The sequence below is a fragment of the Sorex fumeus genome, unplaced genomic scaffold (assembly GCF_029834395.1).
Source record: "Sorex fumeus unplaced genomic scaffold, SorFum_2.1 ptg000094l, whole genome shotgun sequence".
In the NCBI taxonomy this organism is placed as follows: Eukaryota; Metazoa; Chordata; class Mammalia; order Eulipotyphla; family Soricidae; genus Sorex; species Sorex fumeus.
This window is the reverse complement of record NW_026606151.1, coordinates 12896909-12919702: the sequence shown is the minus strand read 5'-3', so window position 1 is coordinate 12919702 and position 22794 is coordinate 12896909. Positions and strand designations below refer to the sequence as shown.

The 22794-nt window shown below is 43.7% G+C and overlaps 2 protein-coding genes across 3 annotated transcripts in view; one reads left to right on the top strand and one right to left on the bottom strand.

Moving 5' to 3' along the window:
- Positions 1-2836: 2836 nt before the first annotated feature.
- MRS2 (magnesium transporter MRS2) lies at positions 2837-19619 on the top strand. Its single transcript, XM_056132518.1, has 11 exons — positions 2837-3071; positions 5812-5885; positions 7307-7343; positions 8065-8177; positions 9355-9528; positions 11529-11659; positions 11815-11931; positions 13346-13498; positions 14004-14121; positions 16474-16587; positions 17241-19619. Exons 1-11 carry the CDS (start codon positions 2909-2911, stop codon positions 17349-17351), a joined length of 1305 nt encoding a protein of 434 aa, XP_055988493.1. The 5' UTR covers positions 2837-2908; the 3' UTR covers positions 17352-19619.
- The window catches only part of GPLD1 (glycosylphosphatidylinositol specific phospholipase D1), a 62155-nt gene continuing 58687 nt past the window's right edge, over positions 19327-22794 (bottom strand). For both annotated transcript variants that reach the window (XM_056132515.1, XM_056132516.1), the window contains exon 26: positions 19327-22128. In XM_056132515.1, the coding sequence (XP_055988490.1) occupies positions 22048-22128 (81 nt within the window). In that variant the 3' untranslated portion in view covers positions 19327-22047. The remainder of the gene's footprint in view (positions 22129-22794) is intronic.

Sequence of the window (22794 nt, the reverse complement as noted above, 5' to 3'; positions counted from 1 at the left end):
AATATAAATGTTTGTATACATTTAATATAATTTTATTATATTAAAATAAATAACTTTAACAAAATTTTAATATAAATATTTATTAATAGAAAAATTAATAAGTAAAAGGAACTAGTGATCCTTTTTTTAAAAATGGTGCAATACAATTGAAGAACTGATTCCCAAGTTGGTAGGGGTAGGAAGTTGAGGTGGAGATTAAAAAGGAAGGGCATTAGGGATCTAGGAGGAGAGAGGTGGATACATGCATGATGAAATCATGTGCATGTGAAACCATCATTAACAGAATTGTAAATCACAGAACAGAATCTTAATCAATTTTTTAAAAACAGGTTTTTTAATGGTGTCATCTATTCCTATGCCTCTTTCTTAAATTCCTTCCACAAATACTGTCAACAGAGTTTCGTTATACAGCACCAAGCCAAATCTGCCGCCTCTTTTCCACCAACTCCTCAGTCCAAAGCATCACCACCATCTGTTGATTCTCTAGAACCTCTTCCCCACAAAAGAGTGATCTATTTAGACATAAATAAGAGAGGGAGCTCTTGGCTCTTATCTCCTGCTCAAAGTTCTCCAACAGCTCCCATCTTTTTCAATCAAACTCAAAGTCCTGGTTATGAATTTAAGTCCAAGTCTCAGCATGTGTAGAAAACTTTGTGAGGGTCATCCTGAGCAGACTCGTCTCATTGTTTGGAAGGTTGGGGGTCAACTTACAAAAAATTATTTCCCATAGACTCCCTCAAAGAAATATCTCTGAAGGGATGTACTATTTTTTAAAGATGTATTTGGCCTTTGAAGCCTCTAGTAAAGAAAAAAACCTACCAATCATAGTCTCTATGCCCGGGACTCCTCCCAGATTCCAAGCATCCAGGAAGCAATGTTGGAAGTCTTTCCTATTTCTTAGTGCTGACGGAAGTCATTCTCTCCTTTGAAGCCTTCAATCTACCACCTCCAATCCACTACCAATCCCAAGTACCCTACAGGAAAACAAAACAAACAAAATGGCTTTCTTATAGCTCTTTGTTCACACATGATCGGAAATCTGTGAAATCTTTTGGACCCCATATTATTAGTATAAAAAGACGTGTTTACTGAGAAAGAGACAGAGAGAGAGAGAGAGAGAGAGAGAGAGAGAGAAGTTAAGTGTCTGCCACAGAGGCAGGCTGGTGGGGGGGAGTTGTGAAGGAAACTGGGGACATTAGGGTGGGAAATGTACACTGATGAAGGAACCAGTATTGGAACTGAAACCCAATCATGAATAACTTTGTAACTGTATCACACCATCAATGCACATCGCATGTAGATCCAATAAAAAGATAATTTTTTAACTTCCAAAATTAATATTCCTACATGGGGGGGGGCTGGAAAGACAGTACAGCGGGTGAGGAAAGTGCTTGCCTTGCACTCAGAAGACCTGGGTTTTATCCCTAGCATCCCATATGTTACCTCAGCACCGCCAGAAGTCATTCCTAAATGCAAAGCCTGGAATAACTCCTGAGCAATATAGGATGTGGCACCCCCCAAAAAAACACACAAAAAGCCTGTATTTTGTCAATTTTAAGACCTTTTCATTTTTAAAATCACTGAACCTGCCTGGCACCATAAAGAGAGTACAGCAGATCCTCTAGGCTTATTATTAAAATATCAGAAATCCAAATTCATGTGGCTGTTATTGTGGCCACACGACATCATATGCTCTTCATAGTCAGCAATAGAAAACAAATTATCTAATGATGTCTTTTTGGCAGGTCTGAATGTTGGGGAAAATTCCAAATAATAATGTTGGTTTTTTGGTCAAAATATTGAATGTGATCAACGTAGAGAGAGTGAAGTGGAAATAGGCCATACAGGCGGGGGGTGGGGGGTTGGAGTCGGGTATACTGGGGTTCTTGGTGGTGGAAAATGTGCACTGGTGAAGGGATGGGTGCTTGATCATTGTATGACCAACCGAGACTTAAACTGAAAGGCTTTGTGACTGTTCTCACAGTGATCCAATAAATAATTGGATCACCACCAGAAGTGATTAAGAGAGAGAGAGAGAGAGAGAGAGAGAGAGAGAGAGAGAGAGAGAGAGTACAGCAGGTAGGACACTTGGGTTCAATCTCGGGAAAACCCCATATGGTCCCCTGAGCTGTGATGCCTGAACACAGGGGCAGGAGACAACCTTGAGCTCTGCTAGGGTGGCCCCAAAACATAAAGCAAAATAATAAAAAAAAAAAAACACTGAAACTGGGATGAATCTTCCGATATAATCAGAAAGCACATTTTGTCCACATTTTTTTTCTTGACACGAAAAATAACGGTACCTCGAAACACGCACTTACATTTGAGCACTGCGAAGGATAAACTAGGCATTCGTCACTAGCAAAAAAGTACATCATTCTTCCTGAGTCTATCTTTGCATCCTTGGGCTTGAACACAAACTGAGGTAAGGAAGGGGCACAACTATCCTCATCTTCCAAGAGATCGTTTTAGGAAAACGTTTCCAGAAACTGCAGAACGACAGACTCGTAGGTTGGGCCTCTTTTTTTTTTTTTTTTGACATTGAACTGGTTGGTTCACTGGGCCCTTGGCGGCTCGCCTACTGCAAGCTCCCAAGAGTCGAGTCTCGAGTGAACACACCCACCCCACGCACGGGCACCACCCGCTACCCGAGCGACCGCCGGGCACCTACGCCGGCCACCGGCTGCGACTGGCAGAGTGCGAGAACAGCGCGCCCCGGCGAGAGGCGGCGTCCGCGCATGCGCCGGCGGCACCGCGCCTGCGCGGTCCGCGCTCGCGCCTGCGCAGTCCGCCGCGAGCGCCCCGCCCCCCGCCCCTAGTGCCTCCGCGCCGGCTCGCGTAGCGCCGGTCGCCCTGTCACCGTCCGGCATGAGGCGCCGGGCCCGCGCTGCTGCCTCACCCGAGCGCCATGGAGTGCCTGCGGCGCCTCAGCCGCCCTCTGCCCCGCGCCGCGGCGCTCTCCCGCCGCACTCTCTTTGCCCTGTCCCTGACCTCCGGGGCTCGCCTTCCGGTCGCCGGCGGCCGCGCGGCCGAGCTCCTCAGGCGCGGGCCCCTCAGCCTGCGCGCGGCAGGTACGTCCCGGACGCCCGGGCGCCCCGTCGCCCCGAACCGAACCATGTCGAACCCTGGCCCTGATGGGGGGACTCCCCGGCCCCACATTGGATCCCCTCGCGCGCGTGCTCTCTCCAGAGTGCTCGTCTCTCGCCTCGCGCCTCACCGGGGTCGAGACGCTGGGGACCCCCCCGAGGTGCACCCAGTGGGCGGCGAGTGGGGACTGGGGGTCCGTCACCGGGGCGTGTGGGTTTGTATCCCACCTCCACTCCCGTCCCAAGGGGTAAGGAGGGTGAACGCGTGGCCTGGGCACCCAGGCGACCGCGTCGGGACGAGCAGGGCCCCCACCCTGGCGCCTCACTGGCGCCGCGCTGTCGTCCTCGCGCGAGCGGCCCCGAGCCCGACCCTGTCCGTCAGCGCCTGCTTGTCCCACTCCCGGCTGGAGGACCCATGTGGAGGGTCACAATCTCTCCCCCGAGTGGCGCCTGGGCTTGTCGCCGGCTGGGAAAGGCGCTGCCTTCCCTGACTCTAGATGGTTTGTTTTTTTTCCACCGTTGACACGAGTGTGTGCGTGTATTTGTGTGTGCGCGCTGGCTTCCGTGGCTCTAAATGTTTTTCTTTCAGCGTTGACACGTGTGTGTGTATTTGTGTGTGTGTGTGTGTGTGTGTGTGTGTGTGTGTGCTGTCTTCCGTGGCTCTGGATGTTTTTCTTTCAGCATTGACACGTGTGTATTTGTGTGTGTGCGCTGGCTTCTGTGGCTCTAGATGTTTTCTGTTCAGCGTTGACATGTGTGTGTACTGGCTTCCGTGGCTCTAGATGTTTTCCTTTCAGCGTTGACACCTGTGTGTGTGTGTATTTGTGTGTGTGCTGGCTTCCGTGGCTCAAGATGTTTTCCTTTCAGTGTTGACACGTGTGTGTATTTGTGTGTGTGTGTGTGTGTGCGCGCTGGCTTCCGTGGCTCTGGATGTTTTTCTTTCAGCATTGACACGTGTGTATTTGTGTGTGCGCTGGCTTCTGTGTCTCTAGATGTTTTCTGTTCAGCATTGATACGTGTGTGTATGTATGTGTGTGTGCTGGCTTCCTGGCTCTAGATGTTTTCCTTTCAACATTGACACGTGTGTGTGTGTGTGTGTGTATATTTGTGTGTGTGCTGGCTTCCGTGGCTCTAGATGTTTTCCTTTCAGCATTGACACGTGTGTGTGTATTTGTGTGTGTGCTGGCTTCCGTGGCTCTAGATATTTTCTGTTCAGCGTTGACACGTGTGTGTGCCCAACTTCAGAGGCTGATAAAAAGAATCATTAAAATGAGTGTGTATGCCCCCTCTCCCCCCAAGAAAAAGATCAGAAATGAGATAGATCTACACGTCTGTGGATTGGGGTGGTTTGCTTTGGAAGCAGACGGGAATTGCTGAGTTTTTTTTCCCCCCTTTCTTTGCCATGCCCTTAGCCAATGTTGCTTGTATTTTGGACAGCGTCCTTCATCGGTCCCGAAATCTACTTGCTTATACTTCCTCAGAGGTCTCTTCAACCCCATCTGTTGTTTTCAGCAGTTATTTTCAGAGAAGGATTTGAAAATCTTTATTCCAGGTCATTGTGTGCTGCATCCCAGTGTCGTGGGCTTTTTGAATCAGTCATCACTATAAAGTGTTATCTGGAAGAGATGCTAATACATAGAAAAGTAAAATCTGTAGCTTCACAATTTATGGTTCGGTCAGATCATATTGAAATGCTTGAAGGTCAAGTGGTACCTGGAATCTGGCTTCTAAAATGTGCCCACCAGTATCATTTGCATAAAAGCCTTGTGTTTATTTTCTTTTGGGGCCATACCCAGCAGTGCCCAAGGCTTTCTCCTGGCCCTGCACTCAGAGGTCACTCCTAGCAGGCTCAAGGACCATATCTGGTACCAGGAACCCAACCCAGGTTGACCTTGTGCAAGGCAAGCACTCCACCCACTATACTATTGCTCCATCCCTGAGGAGCCTTTTTAAATGATGCCTGGAAAATGGACATTTTCCTTAAATCTCAGAACATTGTGTTGTACTTTTTTCTTTTTGGGTCACACCCAGCGATGCACAGGGGTTACTCCTGGTTCATGCACTCAGGAATTACTCCCGGCCATGCTCAGGGGATCATATGGGATGCTGGGAATCGAACCCGGGTCGGGCCGCGTGCAGGCAAATGCCCTATCCACTGTACTATCACTCTAGCCCCAGATTGTGTTGTACATTAATTGTAACTCTGAGATACAAAAGTTGATCGGAAAAAGGGTGATTGGAATCTTTATTCGAATACCTCGTCACCTTCTTTTAAAGAAATCTTCTCCTGCCAAACCTATTCTTTGCAACTCTGAGATAAAAATTGATCAGAATATAAGTGATTGGAATTTTTAAATTATTTGAATGCCTCACGACCTTTTTTAAAGAAATCATTTCCTGCCAAACCTAACAATCATCTACTACTAACAATAGAAATTTTAGTTCTTGGGACCAAAGAGATGGTTTAAAGAGCTGGTATACATGTTTTGTTTGGGGAAGGCCTAGATTCAAATCAGTCCAGTGCATCATATGGTCTCCAATGCGAAGAGTGACCCTCAGCACCATAGGGTGTGCCCTCCTCAAAAAATAAAAGAGTTGTTTCTTTTTCCTTTAGGAATAAAGTTCAAAAATAATAAAACAGCTGAATGACCATTTGCTAAGAGAGTTGTCTTTGACCTTTGCATGAAAATGGCTTGGCTGGTAATTCTCTTAATTTCTTCTCCAGGTGAAGTGTACCGGTTTAGAACTGCTGATGTCTCTCAAGCCACTTTAGCCAGTGTGTCCCCAGTGTTTACCGTGGTGAGTGTGTGTGGTATATTTATAACTAATAGTATCTATTATGTCGACTGAATCGCACCATAGACCATGATATTACTTGGGTTTTTTTGTTTTTTACAAAAAATCATACTTACACATCATATCTGTATTACCTGTGTGCAGCCAAACCCAGTTCTGTCTTCTGAGTACTGAGAGCTAGGAGTAGCCCTCGGTGTGGCCACACACACCCCTAAAATCATAGTTTATATGATCTTTTTTGTTTATTCAGGGCCGTGCCTGGCAGTGCTAGGAGCTACTCTTAGCTTGGTGCTTGGGGGTCACCAAGCAGTGCTGGAATCAAATCCAAGCATCCTGAATGCAGAATAGACACTCCAGCCATTGCACTCTCTCCAGCCCTGATCTTATTTTTTTAAATAGAAAATTTCAGTAAATCAAAAGTGATTCAGATAAATACTAACCCCACCCCCAAAGAATCAGTGTATGTTGTAGAAAGTAGAGGAGCATCTACAAAGAAATATATGTAGTATGAGTAGTAAGTATGTGTTCTGTAAAATATTGGCATGATTTTCTCTAAAATTTGTTTTCTTTGAAATTTACTGCAAATTTTCTTTAATGTGTGGAATAAAGCTGGTATTGATAAAAATTTCCCTTTAACAGTGATGTTTTATGGAATATTTTATATAATCATCTTGAGCTTATGAGAAGCAAGCCAAAATGTATATTATTGGGGTTGTCATGTTATTAACATAAATTTTCATCTATAATTGTCTTACTCTTTCTGCGAATGCATAATCTATTGTAACTAGTATAGCCCAACTAAATGATTCATTAAATATTACTTGATCATCTTCATGCTTAGCTGTGAACAAATACTACAGAAAAATGTTCCCTCTGCTTAAAGAAATATATAAAGCATCAAATCTTCACTTGAAACTGTCATAAAAGACCTTTTCTCTGGCTTCAAGCCAGAGATTTGCGATTTCAGCATTATTTTCCTCTGCGCCCACCAGAGAGACTTCTTAGGATCAAGTAAAGACTTAACATTCCATTTGACTTAGAATTTCCAGCCCCCTCCAGCATCAGCAAATCCTCTGGATGCCAGGCTCCCAGTTAGTGAGAGCTACCACATTTAGGAAAATGCAGAGCTGCAGTTTGAATTGAGTATCTCATTCATCTCATTCACTCTTCTCAGTCCCTTGCCCACCATGAGGAGCACTTGTACCATCAGAGTGTTGCTCACTCACAAGACTTATACCTCTGTCAGATTTCCAGGGGAACAAAAGAAAATGTTCATTTTTCTCAGTTTTGCCCAAGCAACAGGAAAGGGATTTTTATTTTAACTCAAACTGAATTCAGTCTAAGGAAGACCTTATACCAGTGCCATCAATTTTGTATGCTAATTTGGGGACAATTAATATTTTGTTTTTATTATCTTACTTCAGACAAAATTTGACGAAGCGGGAAACGTTACTTCTTTTGGTGAGTATCTCATTTTCTCCAAAATCCCATCTTCCTGAATTGTTGAGTGAGTGGATCTGATGAAAGTTGAGTGATGGTGTTTTGTGAATTTCTTTGTGCAATATTTTTTGCATAGTTGGGTGTGCAAAAGGAAAGCTTCACATTTGCTCATCTATCCTAATTGAATAGACGTTGTCTGAACTAGACATATTCCCCCAGAACTGTATTCAGTTTGTCTTTTTTAAAAAAGACGACCTGTCTCTAAAGCTACCACAATTTTAAATGATGAAAAGCTGTGGTTTTCATATAGGTCCCAACAGCCTTCTTAGCCCAAAGGAATTTTATGAAATATGAATAAGACTAGAAAAGAATCAAGGGGCTGAAGAGGTCGTAAAGCAGGTAGGGTACTGCAGTGTGGCTCCCAAAAAAACCCAAAAGCTTGTTTTTGATAGTAATAGAAAATTATCTTGATGGTGGTAGTCGAGGTTCACTAAAAGTACAAGTTTATTTTATTGTGGGGTGGGGGAGCGGCCTCACCCAGCAGTGCTCCAGGCTTACTCCTTGCCCTGAGCTTAGGGATCACTCCTTGGGGGGCTCAGGGACCCCAATGGGATGCCAGGGATAGAAGCAGGTCTGCACATGCAAGACAAGCAAGATATGCCCACTATACTATCACTCCAGGACAAAAGTACAAGTTTCTTGACCATTCAATCCAATTGTAATTGACTCTGTTTCTTTCTAGAAAGGAAGAAAACTGATTTATATCAAGAGTTAGGGCTTCAAGCCAGAGATTTGAGATTTCAGCATTTAATGAGCATTACGACAAGGAACAATAGAATTATCATGAGAATGGAGGTAAAGTATTTTATTCCAGCTACATTTCTCCACTGCAGTCTCAGTAGCACATGACTCAGTAGCCACCTTGGTCAGTGTCTAGATCAGCTAGCCTGGTGGTGCTCAGGAGCTACTCCTGGCAGTGCTCCAGCGACCTTATGGTGCTGGGCATTGAGCCCAGGGCCTCCAGCATGCAAAGCATGTGCTTAGGAGTCGTCTCCTGGCCACTCCTCCCTGTTACTGTTAACATAAGTGATGCTAGTCTGGGACTATGGGTGAAGTTTAGTGACACAGCACTGGACTTAAGAAAGGAAAGCTGCAGGTTCAGTCCCCAGCACAGAGAAAAACAATAGTGACAAAAGATGCAAGGCTTTAGAATGCTGACGATTTCTTAGTGGTGTTAAGTACAGCCCTAGGCTATTTTTAGCTTCATAATCTCAAATTAGTTTAATACATGTTGGTGATACTTTAAAAAGAAAACTGTCCTATTTGAGCCAAACTAGTTGTGATTAAAACTAAAATTGTTTCCTGAAAGTTTATCCAAGGACTTTCAAGGCTTACTTTCTTTGTCCCGTTTATTTTATGCTCTTTTCCTTTGATCACCCTGGAAGTTCTTTGTGGGTTGTTGGGGGTTTTTTGGGGGGAGGTTGGTCCTACAGTGGGGTAGGGGTCCACTGGGGCTGCACCAGAGGTGCTCAGGGTGCTTTGCAGTGTCAGGATCAAACCCAGGGCCCTTTGTGTGTAAGTGTGAGGTGTCTCCTTCACCCTGGAAGTCTTGGAGGGCAGGGGTGGTATTTGGGCTATACCTGTCTGTGCTCAGGGCTTACTCCTGGCTCTGTACTTTGGGATTACTCAGGACAAGGAAACTGAAGGGATCAAGCCAGGGTCAGGCACGTGCCAGACTTGCACCTTAATCCCTGTGCTGTGTCTCTGGCCTCACCCTGGAAACCTTAAGGAATCAGTTTTCAGTTTCTTACTCTGTGAGAATGAGGAAGAAGTGTCAAGACTTACAGACATTTCAGTCTTCTTTTAATAAAGTCTTTGTTTTTGAAAAACCGTGACTTGGTAAGGGAGTAACCCAAAACTAGTAAGAGTATTAAACCATATGATGAGTGTTATTTTTTTCTACAGCCCTACAGCTTGCATGCATGTATACATGTGCACGGACATGCACTGACAATATGTTTGTTTCTTACAGTATTTGAAAGCTGTGATAACTCCAGAGTGTCTTCTGGTGTTAGATTATCGGAATTTAAATTTAGAGCAGTGGCTATTCCGAGAACTACCCTCACAGCTGGCTGGAGAGGGCCAGCTCGTCACATACCCTTTGCCCTTTGAGTTTAGAGCTATAGAAGCGCTCCTGCAGTACCGGGTAAGCCTCTGCCATTAACTCTGCTAGAATCTGCCCTGCTGTCCAAATGCTGCTAAGTAGAAAGATGAGTTTGTTGCCATATCTCAAGCCACACACACTACCCACACACAGACCTTTTAGAGTTTTATATGGAAAAAGTACTTGATTTTAAACCAAATCAAGTAGTCCCGAAGTTCCTTGGGACAGTATCAAGAAGTTGTAAAGACATCCAAGGAAGCACTCTTTGTGTTTGTTTTTTTTTGCACAAGTCTTAAATGTTTATGGGTGGTGATTCAATATCCTAAATATGATCCAGCGGAATATTTTTCCTTAAAAAGTCTTAAATGTTTACCACATTTGTTTCTAAATTAAATTATATGTGTATATGTATAGTTAAGCTACTTGCATGTGATAAAAATAACACACATCTTTCTAGTTTCTAATCCTCTGCATACAGGCCTTACAGTGAGGCAGATAAATGCTGCCTCTGTTTGAGACCAAAGGGGACATAGGGATTCTTCTAAGGACTTCCCGTAACATTAAAACCTTTCATGAGTCTCTGCAGATCCTCTCAGGCCCTTTGCAAGAATAGCTGTTGCTTCTTGGTGCTGCAAATACTTTATTATTTTCTCTTAATCCTGTGAGTCAGGATAGGCCCATTCAGGAACTGGTTGAGACTAAGGCATACAATGCTGAGTGGGAGGAGAAGAGGGGGGGTGAAGGGAACCTGAGGGCCTGCAGTCCCGCTCCCTTCCCATCTTGCACTACTGCAGTGGCAGCACAAGATCCCTCCCCTGATGGCACAGTTTAGACTAACCAGTGACTAGTAGGAGCATCATCACTGTCTGGGGGGAAGCAAGAGAGGGAGAGAAAGGAAAGTCATCAACTGTCAGGAGCAAGTTGCACTGACTGGGTAGGTTCTCGGGACCAAAGGGGACATATGCCGAAATAAACGTTGGGCTTGATATCAGTAATTAATTTTGCTGATTAGTTAGTGCTTTTTACCAGCTAGTGTAGAAGCATTTCAGCATTCTAGCTACTGGAATAGCGATCCTAGTGCATAATAGCTGACTGCCTGCCATGCTTATGCGAACCTTAGACAGCTTACCGTGCTACACAGGTAATTACTTTTTTAATGAGATACACATTTCCAGAGTTGTTCATGATTAGGTTTCAGTCATAAAATGTTTCACACCTGTCCCCTCCCCAGTGTATATTTCCCAACACCAATGTTCCCAGTTTCCTTCCCCTCCTCTCCATCCCCCCCCCCCCACCTCCCTCTATGACAGGCACTCTCCCACCCCCCTTTCTTTCTGCCTTTAGTTTGCAATACAGTTACTGAAAGGTTATCAGGTATATCTCTTTACCTACTTTGAATGTTCAGTTCCTGTCCAAAGTGATCCTGGGCCAGGAGGACTGGTCAGTATTTGCCACAGAGGGTGGGGGGTGGGGGACGTCAGGGGGCGGGTGAAGGGCACTTAGGATCAAGAAGGGACCGGTATAACCATAATAGTTGGAAATGATCATTTTGGATAATTGCGTTTTTATAAAACCCTCCACCAGCAAAAGATTTGCAAAGAGTTAAAGGCTCAACTGATAGTTAACCTTCTCAACAGTGACTTTTTTAATAAGATGTTATATTAGTCAATTGGTTTTTGTGATTTTTGCACACATATTTAACTATAGTCAAGCCCAAATATAACTTCATGTTCACTGGGAACCAAAAAGGTTGTGTCATTCCCCCACTGTAATCCTCACTTGTATGATGTTTTTAGGGGAAGACTCCTAGGAAAGAGCTCATTTGCTGTAGAGCCGGTAAGATTAGTAATAACTGTCGACATGATTATGGTGGAACCCAGAGCTCTAGTTTGAGACTCATATGGACTAGGCATCTCAACAGTGCCTGTTCTGAAAGTACTCGTAGCTGTTACAGGTTTCTGTGTTTAATCAGAGGATTCAATGACCCTGAGTATTCTAAAAAGATTGTTTTGATTCTTATGAAAGGTCATGTTGTTGTCTAGATCAACACCCTTCAGGGGAAACTTAACACTCTGCAGCCACTGATCCTTGAGACATTGGAAGCTTTAGTGGATCCCAAACATTCTTCTGTAGACAGAAGCAAACTGCACATCTTACTACAAAATGGGAAAAGGTAAGCATGGGTATTTTCTCCAAGAATTGATCCTTTGTGTGCGTGGTAAATTTGGAAGTATGTTTTCACGGGTTAGTGTTTTATCAACAACACTGTTCTTATTTTTTTTAATTTTCTATTTATATTAATCATGTTTATATAAAATATTATTGCAGCTTATCAGAATTAGAAACAGATATTAAGATTTTTAAAGAATCCATCTTGGAGATCTTAGATGAAGAAGAGTTGCTGGAAGAACTCTGTCTGACGAAGTGGAGCGATCCGCAAGTCTTGTGAGTGGATGATGCTTTGTTATTCCCTGGGTATCAGTCTCCTGACATCACCAGAATTCTCATAGATTCTATAATAAAAAGATTGACATTTTATATTCCTAGTGGCTTCACTATTTTCCTGGGCTGTGTTGATGTAACTCGGATTAATGAGGCCATATTGAGGTCATATTTTGCACACAATACAGCTGAACTGTGATGAGTCTAGCAACATTCCATTATCTGTCTTTGCAAAAAACCAACTGCCCAGATGTCACATATGCACACAGATCACTGGGAATATGGTATGTGGGGGGGGGGGGGGGGGGGGGGGCAGGGGAGGGTGGAACAGGAGTTCTCATGGATGAGGAAAAGGGGTGAAAGTACATGAGAAACAGGTCACCATAAGATCTGAAAGTTTTGGCTAACATAAAAATGCTCATCATACAAATATTTTGTTTCTTCAGAGTTTCAGTATTCAGGGATAGAGAGAGCTCTGTAGGCTGACCGAGTAAATCACATGGGGGGCTTCAGTCTGCTTCCCGGCATAGACCCAGGAATAACCCGAGCACTGCCAGGCGTGGCCCCAAAACAACAAATTGTTGAGACATTTACTGTTGTCCACACTCAAGTTGTATGTTTATTGAAAACGTTCCATTTTTCTAATTGGTACACAGTATCAGAAATTTATAGACACTTTGTTGTGTTTATAGTTTTAGTCTATATAGATTTTTTAAGCATTTTTCAAACATTAGTTATCTGTGGGCCAGAGCCATAGCATAGCGGGTAGGGCATCTGCCTTGCACGTGGCCAACCCGAGTTTGACTCCTCTGCCCCTCTCGGAGAGCCCGGCAAGCTACTGAGAGTATCCCGCCCACATGGCAAAGCCTGACAAGCTGCCCATGACATATTCAATATGCCAAAAACATTAACAACAAGTCTCACAATAGAGACGTTACTGGTGCCCACTCGAGCAAATCGATGAACAATAGGAGAACAGTGCTACAGTGCAGTGCAGTTATCTGTATTCAAATAAGCACAAAAATAAAACTATGATAGATATAGAAACAGAAAATTAAACACACTAAACTGGGTTTTTTGCCTTGCTTACATCTTCTTTTTAGTATCAACAATGTCCTCAGTTAGTCCCTAACTAACTAAAGAATAGATGCTTGTTAAGGACTAATTGAGGACATTGTTGGTACTAAAAAGAAGATGTACATACTGGGGACATGTTAATTTTGTCTTGATTTTTGGGTCATGCGTGGCCCTGCTCAGGAGCTTCAACTGGCTCTGCTCAGGGGTCATTCACAGCAGTGCTCAGGAACCCATGTAATTCTTGGATCAAACCCAGCCCTCCACCATGCAAAGTGTGCACCCAGCCCATTGAGTTACCTCTCCAACCCCAGATTAATTATTTTAGTGACTCTCATTGCAGTGAAAAGAGTAGCGCTGGAATTGACCATGCTGAGGAGATGGAATTGCTTTTGGAAAACTACTACCGATTAGCTGAGGATCTTTCCAATGCAACTCGGGAACTTAGGGCACTCATTGATGATTCACAAAGCATTATATTCATCAACCTGGACAGGTGAGAAAGAACTGTATTAAACAAGTATTTCCTTTGCAAAGGAATTACAAAATAACAAAGTTTCTAAGGAAGTATTGTGGGGGACTGGGAAGATAGTTTAGCAGTTAGGGGTACATGCTGATCATGAACTTTGACCCACATTTGAACCTCAGCATACCCTGACCCCCTAAACAACTGGCCCTGGCAGTCCCCAGCACCACAGAGCCCAGGCAGCCCCACATCCCGAGGCCCTAGCTTTGAGTCACTCCGCCTATTCAGCTGAGTATCTCTGGGATGGCGCAGATCCCCAATACACAAATGCACATACACATATGCGTATTTTTAACTACAAAAAAAAAAAAACCTCACTGTAGAGGTAAAGGAATTATACTATTCTTAGCATTTGTCATGCAGTGTGCCCTTTTTATTGTAAGGTATATACGTGGCCTTCCTTAGAGCATTTACTCTTGTGTGTGGGGTGTGATTAGAGGGCCCTTGGGATCTAAGCATATGCTCTTCTCTCCAGCCACCGGAATGTGATGATGAGGTTGAACCTGCAGTTGACCATGGGCACCTTCTCACTTTCACTCTTCGGACTCATGGGAGTTGCTTTTGGAATGAATTTGCAATCATCCCTTGAAGAGGTAAGAATGTATGATTTCAGCTATCTTGGAATCACCTTACTGTTTTGAAGATCCGTTTTTCAGTGGCATTTAAAAAGTCTTAACATACACACTCACACAAGGAAGTTAGATCTGTGTATCAAAATAGGCACGGTTTACCCTTATAAAATAGCCATGAGTGTAGCCTGGGGTCCCACAGGTTTTCCAAACCTGTGACTGACATGGTAAGGGTGCGATGAGCAGTCACACGCTCTGAGATGGTCTTACTGAAGTTTGCTTGTTTGTAATGTGGCAAGCAGTGTTTCTGGCAGTTGGCCTCGTTTTGGGCTCAACTCTGAAAATGGGTCTATTATACTTACTCTATGCGTAAGAAAATAGACCCCTCTGCTTTGGAGCAGGCATTAGGGTTCTGATGGAAATATCAAAAATACGGTGGTGGAAAGGTATGATGGTGGTGGGATTAGTGTTCGAGAATTAAATGTAATCAAATATTGTGAACTACTTTGTAAAAATTTTAAAAAAGAAAGAAAAAATAGACCCCTAAAAGTTTTAAATAACACCCAAGGACCTAGGGCTAGGAAAAAAGTTAGGATGCAGACCTACCAACTTAGACTTTGCATTTTACCATACTGTTTGTCTCTGTTAACACTGATGTCTCAGAGATTGTCTCATCATTCTGGCCCTGCATTTCTTACTGTAAGCTTCTAGAAATGCAGCTGAATATATGTTCAGTTCCAGTGGCCTCCATGCTGTGTCCCAGTTCACCCAACAGATCTGGTCTGTCTCTGGCTGTCACCTTCGTCTTTTCCACATCATCTCTGATCCACACCACTCTGTACTGCTCTAATTTTTAACTATGTCCAGTGATGCTTGGGCTACTCCCAGCTCTTCTCAGGACACCAGGTGGTGCTAGCGATCAAACCCTGGCCTCCTACCTGCAGAGCATACGCTCAGCCTGTTAAACAAGCATGCCCACAAGGTGCTCAGCTTTTGAAAAGCAGATTTTAAAACAAGCCAATCCGGGGTCACTGCTCACTGCCCTAAGATAAGACCCCAAGGGCCTTGGCCTTCCTGGCTGTCCTGGTATGTTGCCCCTTCCCTGTCCCTCCTCCAGCCTCTGTGCCCACCCTGTCAGTGGTTCCATCCGTATTTCCCTCCTGCTCTTCCCCTTTCTCCTTAAAGTCTCTTGTCTCCCCCTCTGAGTGCTACTTCTTTTGAGTGTGCCTCTGTCAGCAGGAATCTGTCACTGGGATGGGAACCTTCAACCCTGCTTTGTGCATTGTACTGGCTGCTGACCAGAGACACCTACATGGCTGCACATGTTTTTTGTTGTATTCCCATATTCGAGGTAGTAATTTTCCCAAGCCAGTAAATTTATTCATCATAGGTCAAAGAAGCTCACTCCTCATTAGTATAGTTGTAAGTATCCCTGCCTGCCACATGGTAGACCGGGGTTTGATACCCCGATGGGGAGGTCTGTCAACATTTATTTTCTTGGGCCAGAGCAATAGTGCAGTGGACATTTGCCTTGCACGCAGCAGACCTATGTTCGATCCCCAGCATCCTTTATCAGTTCCCTAAGCACTGCCAGGATTGATTCCTGACTGCAAAGCCAGGATTAACCCCTGAGCATTGCCAAGTGTGACCCAAAAAGAAAAAAAAAAAAATTCAAAAAGTCATAGGTCAAAGAGGATCTATAATGATCTATGGTTTCCCTAGGAAAAATTGTAAAAATTGTCCTTTTTTAAACTTAAGTGGAGGGGGGGGGAGCAGGCAGAGCAGTAATACAGCAGATCGGGTGCTTGCCTTGCATTCAGCTGACCCAAGTTCAGTCCCTGGCCGAGCTTGAGATAGAGCTGGGTTGGCTGCGGGCGAAGCAGGTGCCTCAGCCCCTGTCTTGTCTCAAGCCCACGGACATGTTCTGGGCTACCATATATACTGAGCACTGCTTCTAGGTGATCTGTGCCCTTTCAGATCTGTTACAATGGAGGAAGGACTTGAAGTAGCCAGTGTGTGATGAGTGCAGACATGGCTGTGGGTACCTCTTTGCATTGCTGAAATCTGTACCTGCAGCACCCCCATAAATCACACTTGGCAGTGAGGGGCTGCAGATGCTCTGCCCTGAGATACATCTCTAGCCCCTGTCCCTTCTTAGCATCAAACCCCATTGGAGATAGGATGTTGGTCTGTCCTATTCAATATGATGAATTTGGTCATTTACTTACCACCTTTCAACTTCCTTTTATAAAGGTCAGGTTTCTTGAACACACAATTCCCATACTATGATTGTCCCAGTTATGAAAAATCCTGCATCTGAATTACATGTTTTGTTTTGTTTTTTTCTAAAGAAATCTGTGTTACTTTTTCTTCCAGGACCACCGAGTGTTTTGGCTGATTACAGGGATCATGTTCATGGGTAGTGGCCTCATCTGGAGGCGTTTGCTGTCCTTTCTTGGGCGCCAGCTGGAAGCTCCTCTGCCCCCCATGGTAAGAAGGGCTCCGTTCACAGCCGATCAGTAGTAGAGGTCCTGGGGTCTATTTGTCACAGGCTTTGTTGCCCTGAGCAAACTGTTTGATTTCTGTAAATCTTCCTTAGTTTCCTGTCAACTTAGTATCATGTGAGTCTTGGTGGTAATGGGAAAATTAGACAGTACATGTTCAGGTGACTGGCAAAGAGAGAAATGCATTTTGGGGAGACTTTTTTTTTTGTTTTTGCCTGGCACCAGCAAAATCGAACCTGGGTCTGCTGCTGCAGGTTTACTCCTGGCCCTGCACTCAGGAATTACTCCTGAGGGACTAGAGGACCACGTGGGGTATCGGGGATTGTACCCAGGTTCTCCACATGCAAGACAACACCCTACCTGCTGTACTATTGCACCAGCCCCTAAACAGATATAATTCAGATGCAGGATTTTTCATAACTGAAATTGAAATAGAGAAAAAAAGAGTATAATGTTTTGACCATGATAAAAGCTTACCTCCTTTTCTTTACCATTCTATTGGTAGTTTGCACCACTGGAATAAGTACTTAGGACACTTTATTTCACCTCAGTCCTTCTGTCATTTAGAATATGAGTCATCATTTTGCTAGTTCTTTTAGGAAAGACGTAAACTAAAGTTCATTTCCCTGCTTTATCTAGATGGCCTCTTTACCTAAAAGACCCCGGCAGGCAGATCGAAGGACGGAACTGAAACACAGTTTAAGGCCAGATGGACTTGGATCAAACAGGAATGTCCTAACAAACCGTTAGGAACAGCCTAGCGAAACTCTTTTATGTTTTTTTGTGGTATTTGCAGGGAAGTTCAGTGCTCTCTTACGGTTTTCTCATATAGATGGAGACTTGAGAAAAGTCGGGTTATTTAAATTATGATGTCTGCTAAAAAATATTTTGAGTCACAGAACTTCATCGCAAAGTTCTTGCTCTCTAAAAGGCCAAGATTCTATATCCTACGGATGTACAAACATAAGAATTTTTATAAATGTGATGTGAGCCATGGAGAGATTGATGCAAGAATAGTTTTATATATTTTATATAATTTGTGCATATAAAGAAAAGTGCAATTTCCTGTCTAAAATCCTGGAAACTTGATGAGCCCACAGTTTTGAGATGATGTTCTTCAGCTCTTTTTCTTGCAAATAACTCAGGTTACTGAAAAGCTAGCAAAACATGAAACTTAAACCCCGGAGGTTTGTGTTTGAAATTAATTCTTAGCAAAGTTGTATTGTATTGTATGTCCCCACCCTCCTTTTATGGTGAAAAAAAAATGACCACTCCACTCCCAACTTGATAAGGCTTCTGGTTAATCAAGATGGCATTTTTTTCATCCCTGATTCTTTGCTCCGCTGTAGTGAAGGCCATTGGAAGCAAAGCAGAAAGGAAGTCTTTCCATTTTGTCTCTGTTTATAGCATCTCAGTCATTCCTGGTTTTGTGTCGCCCCAACCGCCCACACACAAGGAAAAGCTGTTCAGCACCTCGCTGCTCTGTGTACTCACACCTCAGAGGAAACAGATGGATTCCAGATTGGGGGTACAAGACAAGCTTTCGGCCGTGGGTGCCTTTTTGTTTTCATTGTCAGATTTGGGCCTAAGACAGATGCTATTTCTGAGACACATCATGACTGTTCTCCATGACATACCCACTCCTACCTTTTTAATATGTGTATTTTGGAGCTGAATGCAGCCGGGCAGTAGAATGTAGAGTCCTTTCTGCCTAGTGCCAGAAGAGCAGGGGAAGGTATGGCCCTCCCAGCACTCTGGGGCCCTCACTGAGCCTGCAAGGTTGATGGGACTCTCACTTCATCCATTTTTTTTTTAATTATTGTGATGGTTTTCTAAATACTCTGATAATACTGAGATTTCACAGGGCACTCTGCCATGCTCCAAGCGACTTTGCTGTTTTTGATCTTACATTATGATTATAAACTAGGTGTTATCTGTGATCTTGCTAGGCCTTGGGAGCCTAGCAAGATAATCTTTGCCAAGCTAATCAGGCCTAGCATAGAACAGGCTCATTTTTCCTTGTACTGTTTCTACTTAGTTTATGAGCTTGGGTGAAATAAATTTTTGTTTAAATGTCATGGCTCATCACTAAAAGAAATTCAGCTACCTCATTAAGTCAGATAAAGGGAAATTACCAATGATTCATAAAATCTTTGCAGGTGGTTGGATCCAGTGTGATTTTTAAGTGGCAGTTCTGCTTTGATGGTTTCAGGGAAGCTTCTTAAAGTTCTTTTAGTAACACAGCTTATACCAAAATATTTTACAAAGTTCATTAGTTTTAAAGTTTGAGTTAAGATATTAGGCTGAGCACATAAACTCTCTGACTCACAGTCAACAGAATATTAAATTCCCAGTTATGCAAGCAAGCAAATAATCGTATCACCTGTTTAACATGCACAACTGCCAAATATAATGTAGCTACTTTTCCCTGCAGTGCTCAGGGGTCATTATCTGTGAAGCATGCAGGATGTGGTTCCGCAAAGGCCCAGAATGCTTTGGTTGCCATTCAAGCCACTGGCAGTGGTGCCCAGGGTGCTGTGGAGCTGGGCTGCGTCTCCATCCCCAGCACTGTCTTCCCAGAGCAAGGTCTGATGCTCTTTTGTAACACTCCTTTGTCTGTAGGCCACTAAATGAATGTGGCAGAACAGATCTTTTTTAGGATGCTATTAACACTCATTTCATTCTCGATAAATAAACTGTGATAATTAACCATTGTACACTCTCATATTTAAAAGCTATTTATTCTTGGTGAGTTACTCCAGTATTGTTCACAGCTTTACTTGGAATTACAATGTTCAACTCACACTTTACAATTACTTAGTAATATCTACGGGGGGTGTACGGACAGTGGAATTCAGAGACCTGAGTTTATTTCATAGTCTCTTCCATCATTGAGACAAAGGCAGAAAACAGTTCTGGTCTTCAAACCTTGAAGAAAGTTGTTACATAGAGACAAGAAAAACTTCAAATGTTTTAATGTCTTCTGAGTTCTTGGAATAAAGCTAATTTTGAGTTACACTGTTGTATGCATTTGATTTGTGTTGAGATTAGAACCCTACAAAGTATTTCATTTCTCATTCAATGTTTTAGAATTATAAATAATGTTTTAGAGCTGTGAAAATTTACTTTTTAGTACAAATCATTTTTTAATGGTTTGTACTAAAAAGTTTAAATAAAACCCAGCTCCTGGAAGCACGCGGATGCGGCCGTGTGACATCTTATTATCTCATTCTTGCTTTGGACAACCTGGCAGGCTACTGAATGTAACCTGCCCACACGGCAGAGTCTGGCAAACTCCCCATAGCGTACCCAGTATGCCAAATACCAGTAACAATGATGGGTCTCATTCTCCTAACCCTGAAAGAGCCTTGAATGTGGCACTTTTTAGAATCTCAGGGCTAGGACGAAGGAGACGTTACTGGTGCCTGCTCAAGGCAATCAACGAACAACAGGATGATCGTGATCATACAAACCATCATACTAGTGATTCCCATCCAAGGTCCATATTACCCTCTTGGGACATCCAGAATATTTCAAGGTGAAAATTGCTTAAAAGGAGAGATTTGGCAGGACATTGGGAGTCCAGCTGGTAAGAGAGGACTGCAGGAAGAACACAGGGTCACCAGAAGGAAACCACGATCAGAAAAGGTTAGAGAAACATTGCATTAGTATATTAGGTATTTTTCTATATGCCAGGTTTTTACATATTTTATATATCTGCCATAGCAGGTTGATCCTTAGCAGGCCCTTACATCATTTCTAACTATGGAACAAGCATGATTAAATATCCAATATAAAATCCAATGTGAAGTTTCAAAGAGTTAACCTTTTCCAACATGGTGCTTAATACCCAGTCTTCTTAGGCATTGAGAGAAATATAGATTCTCTGATAAAAACAGGCCTGTCCTTTAGCGGTCGTTTCCAAAATGAAGGTTTACAAAGTGCAGCCTTCTAGTGCAAGACTCAGATGAGAAACACTTCCACTGAGTGCACTGTCATCAGTTTGTGCTTCACTTAGACATCTCATCTGGTAAGTGAACACAACTAATAATTCCTGCCCTTCTAAAAGCACGTTTCCTTTTATTAAAGCCATTCTTCATCTGCTGCATTTCCTATACACAGTTTATCATAGGTTCTTAGCTGGGTGCTTTTTGTAGTTCCATAAGAAACCCTGTGGCTAGCAGAACTCTTTGCCTTCCTGGTGCCTGGGGGCTATGCCTGTCTCTGTGCTCCAGGGTCACTCCTGGTAATGCTGGTGGGGGGGGGGGGGGGGGCGGGGGAGAACCAGGGTGAGCCACATGCAAAGCAAGTGTCTTATTTGCTTATTCTCAGGCCCTAGCAAAGCTCTTTAAATGGAGGCAGCTGTGGGATCCAGACCTTTCCAGGTTTGTGCCTGTTCAGCTTTCCAGCGCAGACTCAATTTACATCTAGTAGCTTTTCTGTGATTTCTAACTGAACTTGACCCTCCAGCTGGACTCCTGCCTTCCTTGACCGTGTCTATCTACCCCTGGAGAAGCCGAGCCAAGGACTCTCTGCCTGTGTTGTTTCCCCTAAGCATCAGAAGAAACAGGTTCTTCCTTGATGCAGAATCAACTCATTACTACATGTACAGGTGATGCCCATAAATTTTCTGCACAGGAGACCCTGTGGTCCGTGCATTTCTTTCCTTTTAATATGCCAGACCGGCAGACAAAACTTCTCACTGAAACCAGTCTGGGCAGAAGTGAAGCCAAGGTCTGCGTCTCCTTAGCAGAGGAAGAACCCTCTCGGGGTGCTGAAAACAACAAGCAACAAGTCTCTAGGTCCATCAGCTGCTAGAGCAGGGTCTCTATGAACGCATGTGAGCGCGGGCAGGTGGCAAGGTTTCAGTTCTGCCACTTCCCCTTCACCTCAGGAAATGCTGATAACACAGTAAAAAGCATTAAGAAACAGCGAGTTCAGTGATTCTGCGATCACCAGGTTTTTCTCCTGGCGCTACCATTTCTGTTCCTCTTCCAGTTTTCCTCTCTATACATGATGCTATTTCCCTTTCATCAGAATGGGTCAATTTTTTAAAAAGAACTTTAGGAGAAAGATTTCTATACAAAGATCTTAACCACGGGAAGGCCTGCTCAAGCTATCAGACCTAGACATACATTTACAGAGATCTCAGGCAGGTTATACAATAGATGGAAACATGGGCTGTAAGTTAGGAAAGGTTTACTTGGAAGGGCAGCAAGGTAAACCCTGAAAGGGAACGTGAGTAATGGCGATAAAATCACCATTTCCTGTATCACATTCCAGATGACCTGGCTGTCTTGTCCCAGGACCCCTGCCTCTCTGTCTAGGAGAACCTACTCATCACTCAATGTTCCACTTTGTCCACCAGAACACCCTCACCCAGGAGGTGACTGGCATGAGAGAGGGGAAAACCAGATGAGGAAAGCAGAGAGTGGAATCTCCCCATCTAAGCGAGGCTGTAGACGTGAAGTGCTCCAGAGAGCCGCGCTCCAAACGAACTCCTTCCCGAAGCAATGACAATCTGATTCTGTAGACGACAGAAAAGAGCAAGTTATTCATTCAAAAGCATCTGTGAGGTCAGTGTTAAGAGTCCAGGCACAGAGGATGATAAGACACTGACCACGTCCCGTGGCCTTTGTAATTACATCATTTTACCCTGGAAGAAGTACAGAGAGCTAGTACTGGAGACAAGGCTTTGCATCCCATTGACCCTGACACAAAACAGGGTCCTCCGAGTGCCCCCAGAGCTCACTCCTGAGCTTCGCTGAGTGTAGCCCAAAACCCCAAATTAAGGCCACTTTCCCATAGGTCAGTTTGGAAACCACAGCTGAGGAAGTTCACTCCCTCTCTGTACATAGTGTATGTTAATCCCGAATTTAGTTGTGCTATGATTTAGGTGGCAAATTAGAGATGAAAACAACCTTCCAAATGATCTGACATTGTAGCTCCTCCTGCCTCTAAAACATGTTCCAAGACACTCAGAAACTCCTTTCGGAGCCTACCACGGTCTGTACTGGTGGCCAAGATACTTATTTTGAAGTTGGATTTGTTCCTTGAACCCAAGGCTAGGAAGTGAGGTGCAAGGGATCTGACTGGCTGAGTCTTTTGGTCCAAACAGGGTGTGACCAAACCTTCCATAGGAACAGTTTTTCATAAATTTAATTTTTCAAAGAACAAATGGAATTCGGATATA

Coding starts and splice junctions, on each gene's coding strand:
- MRS2 (XM_056132518.1), top strand. CDS start 2,909: ATGGAGTGCCTGCGGCGCCTCAGCCGCCCTCTGCCCCGCGCCGCGGCG. Junction 5,886..7,306: donor TGTCCCCAGTGTTTACCGTG/GTGAGTGTGTGT, acceptor ATCTTACTTCAG/ACAAAATTTGACGAAGCGGG. Junction 7,344..8,064: donor GGGAAACGTTACTTCTTTTG/GTGAGTATCTCA, acceptor GTTTCTTTCTAG/AAAGGAAGAAAACTGATTTA.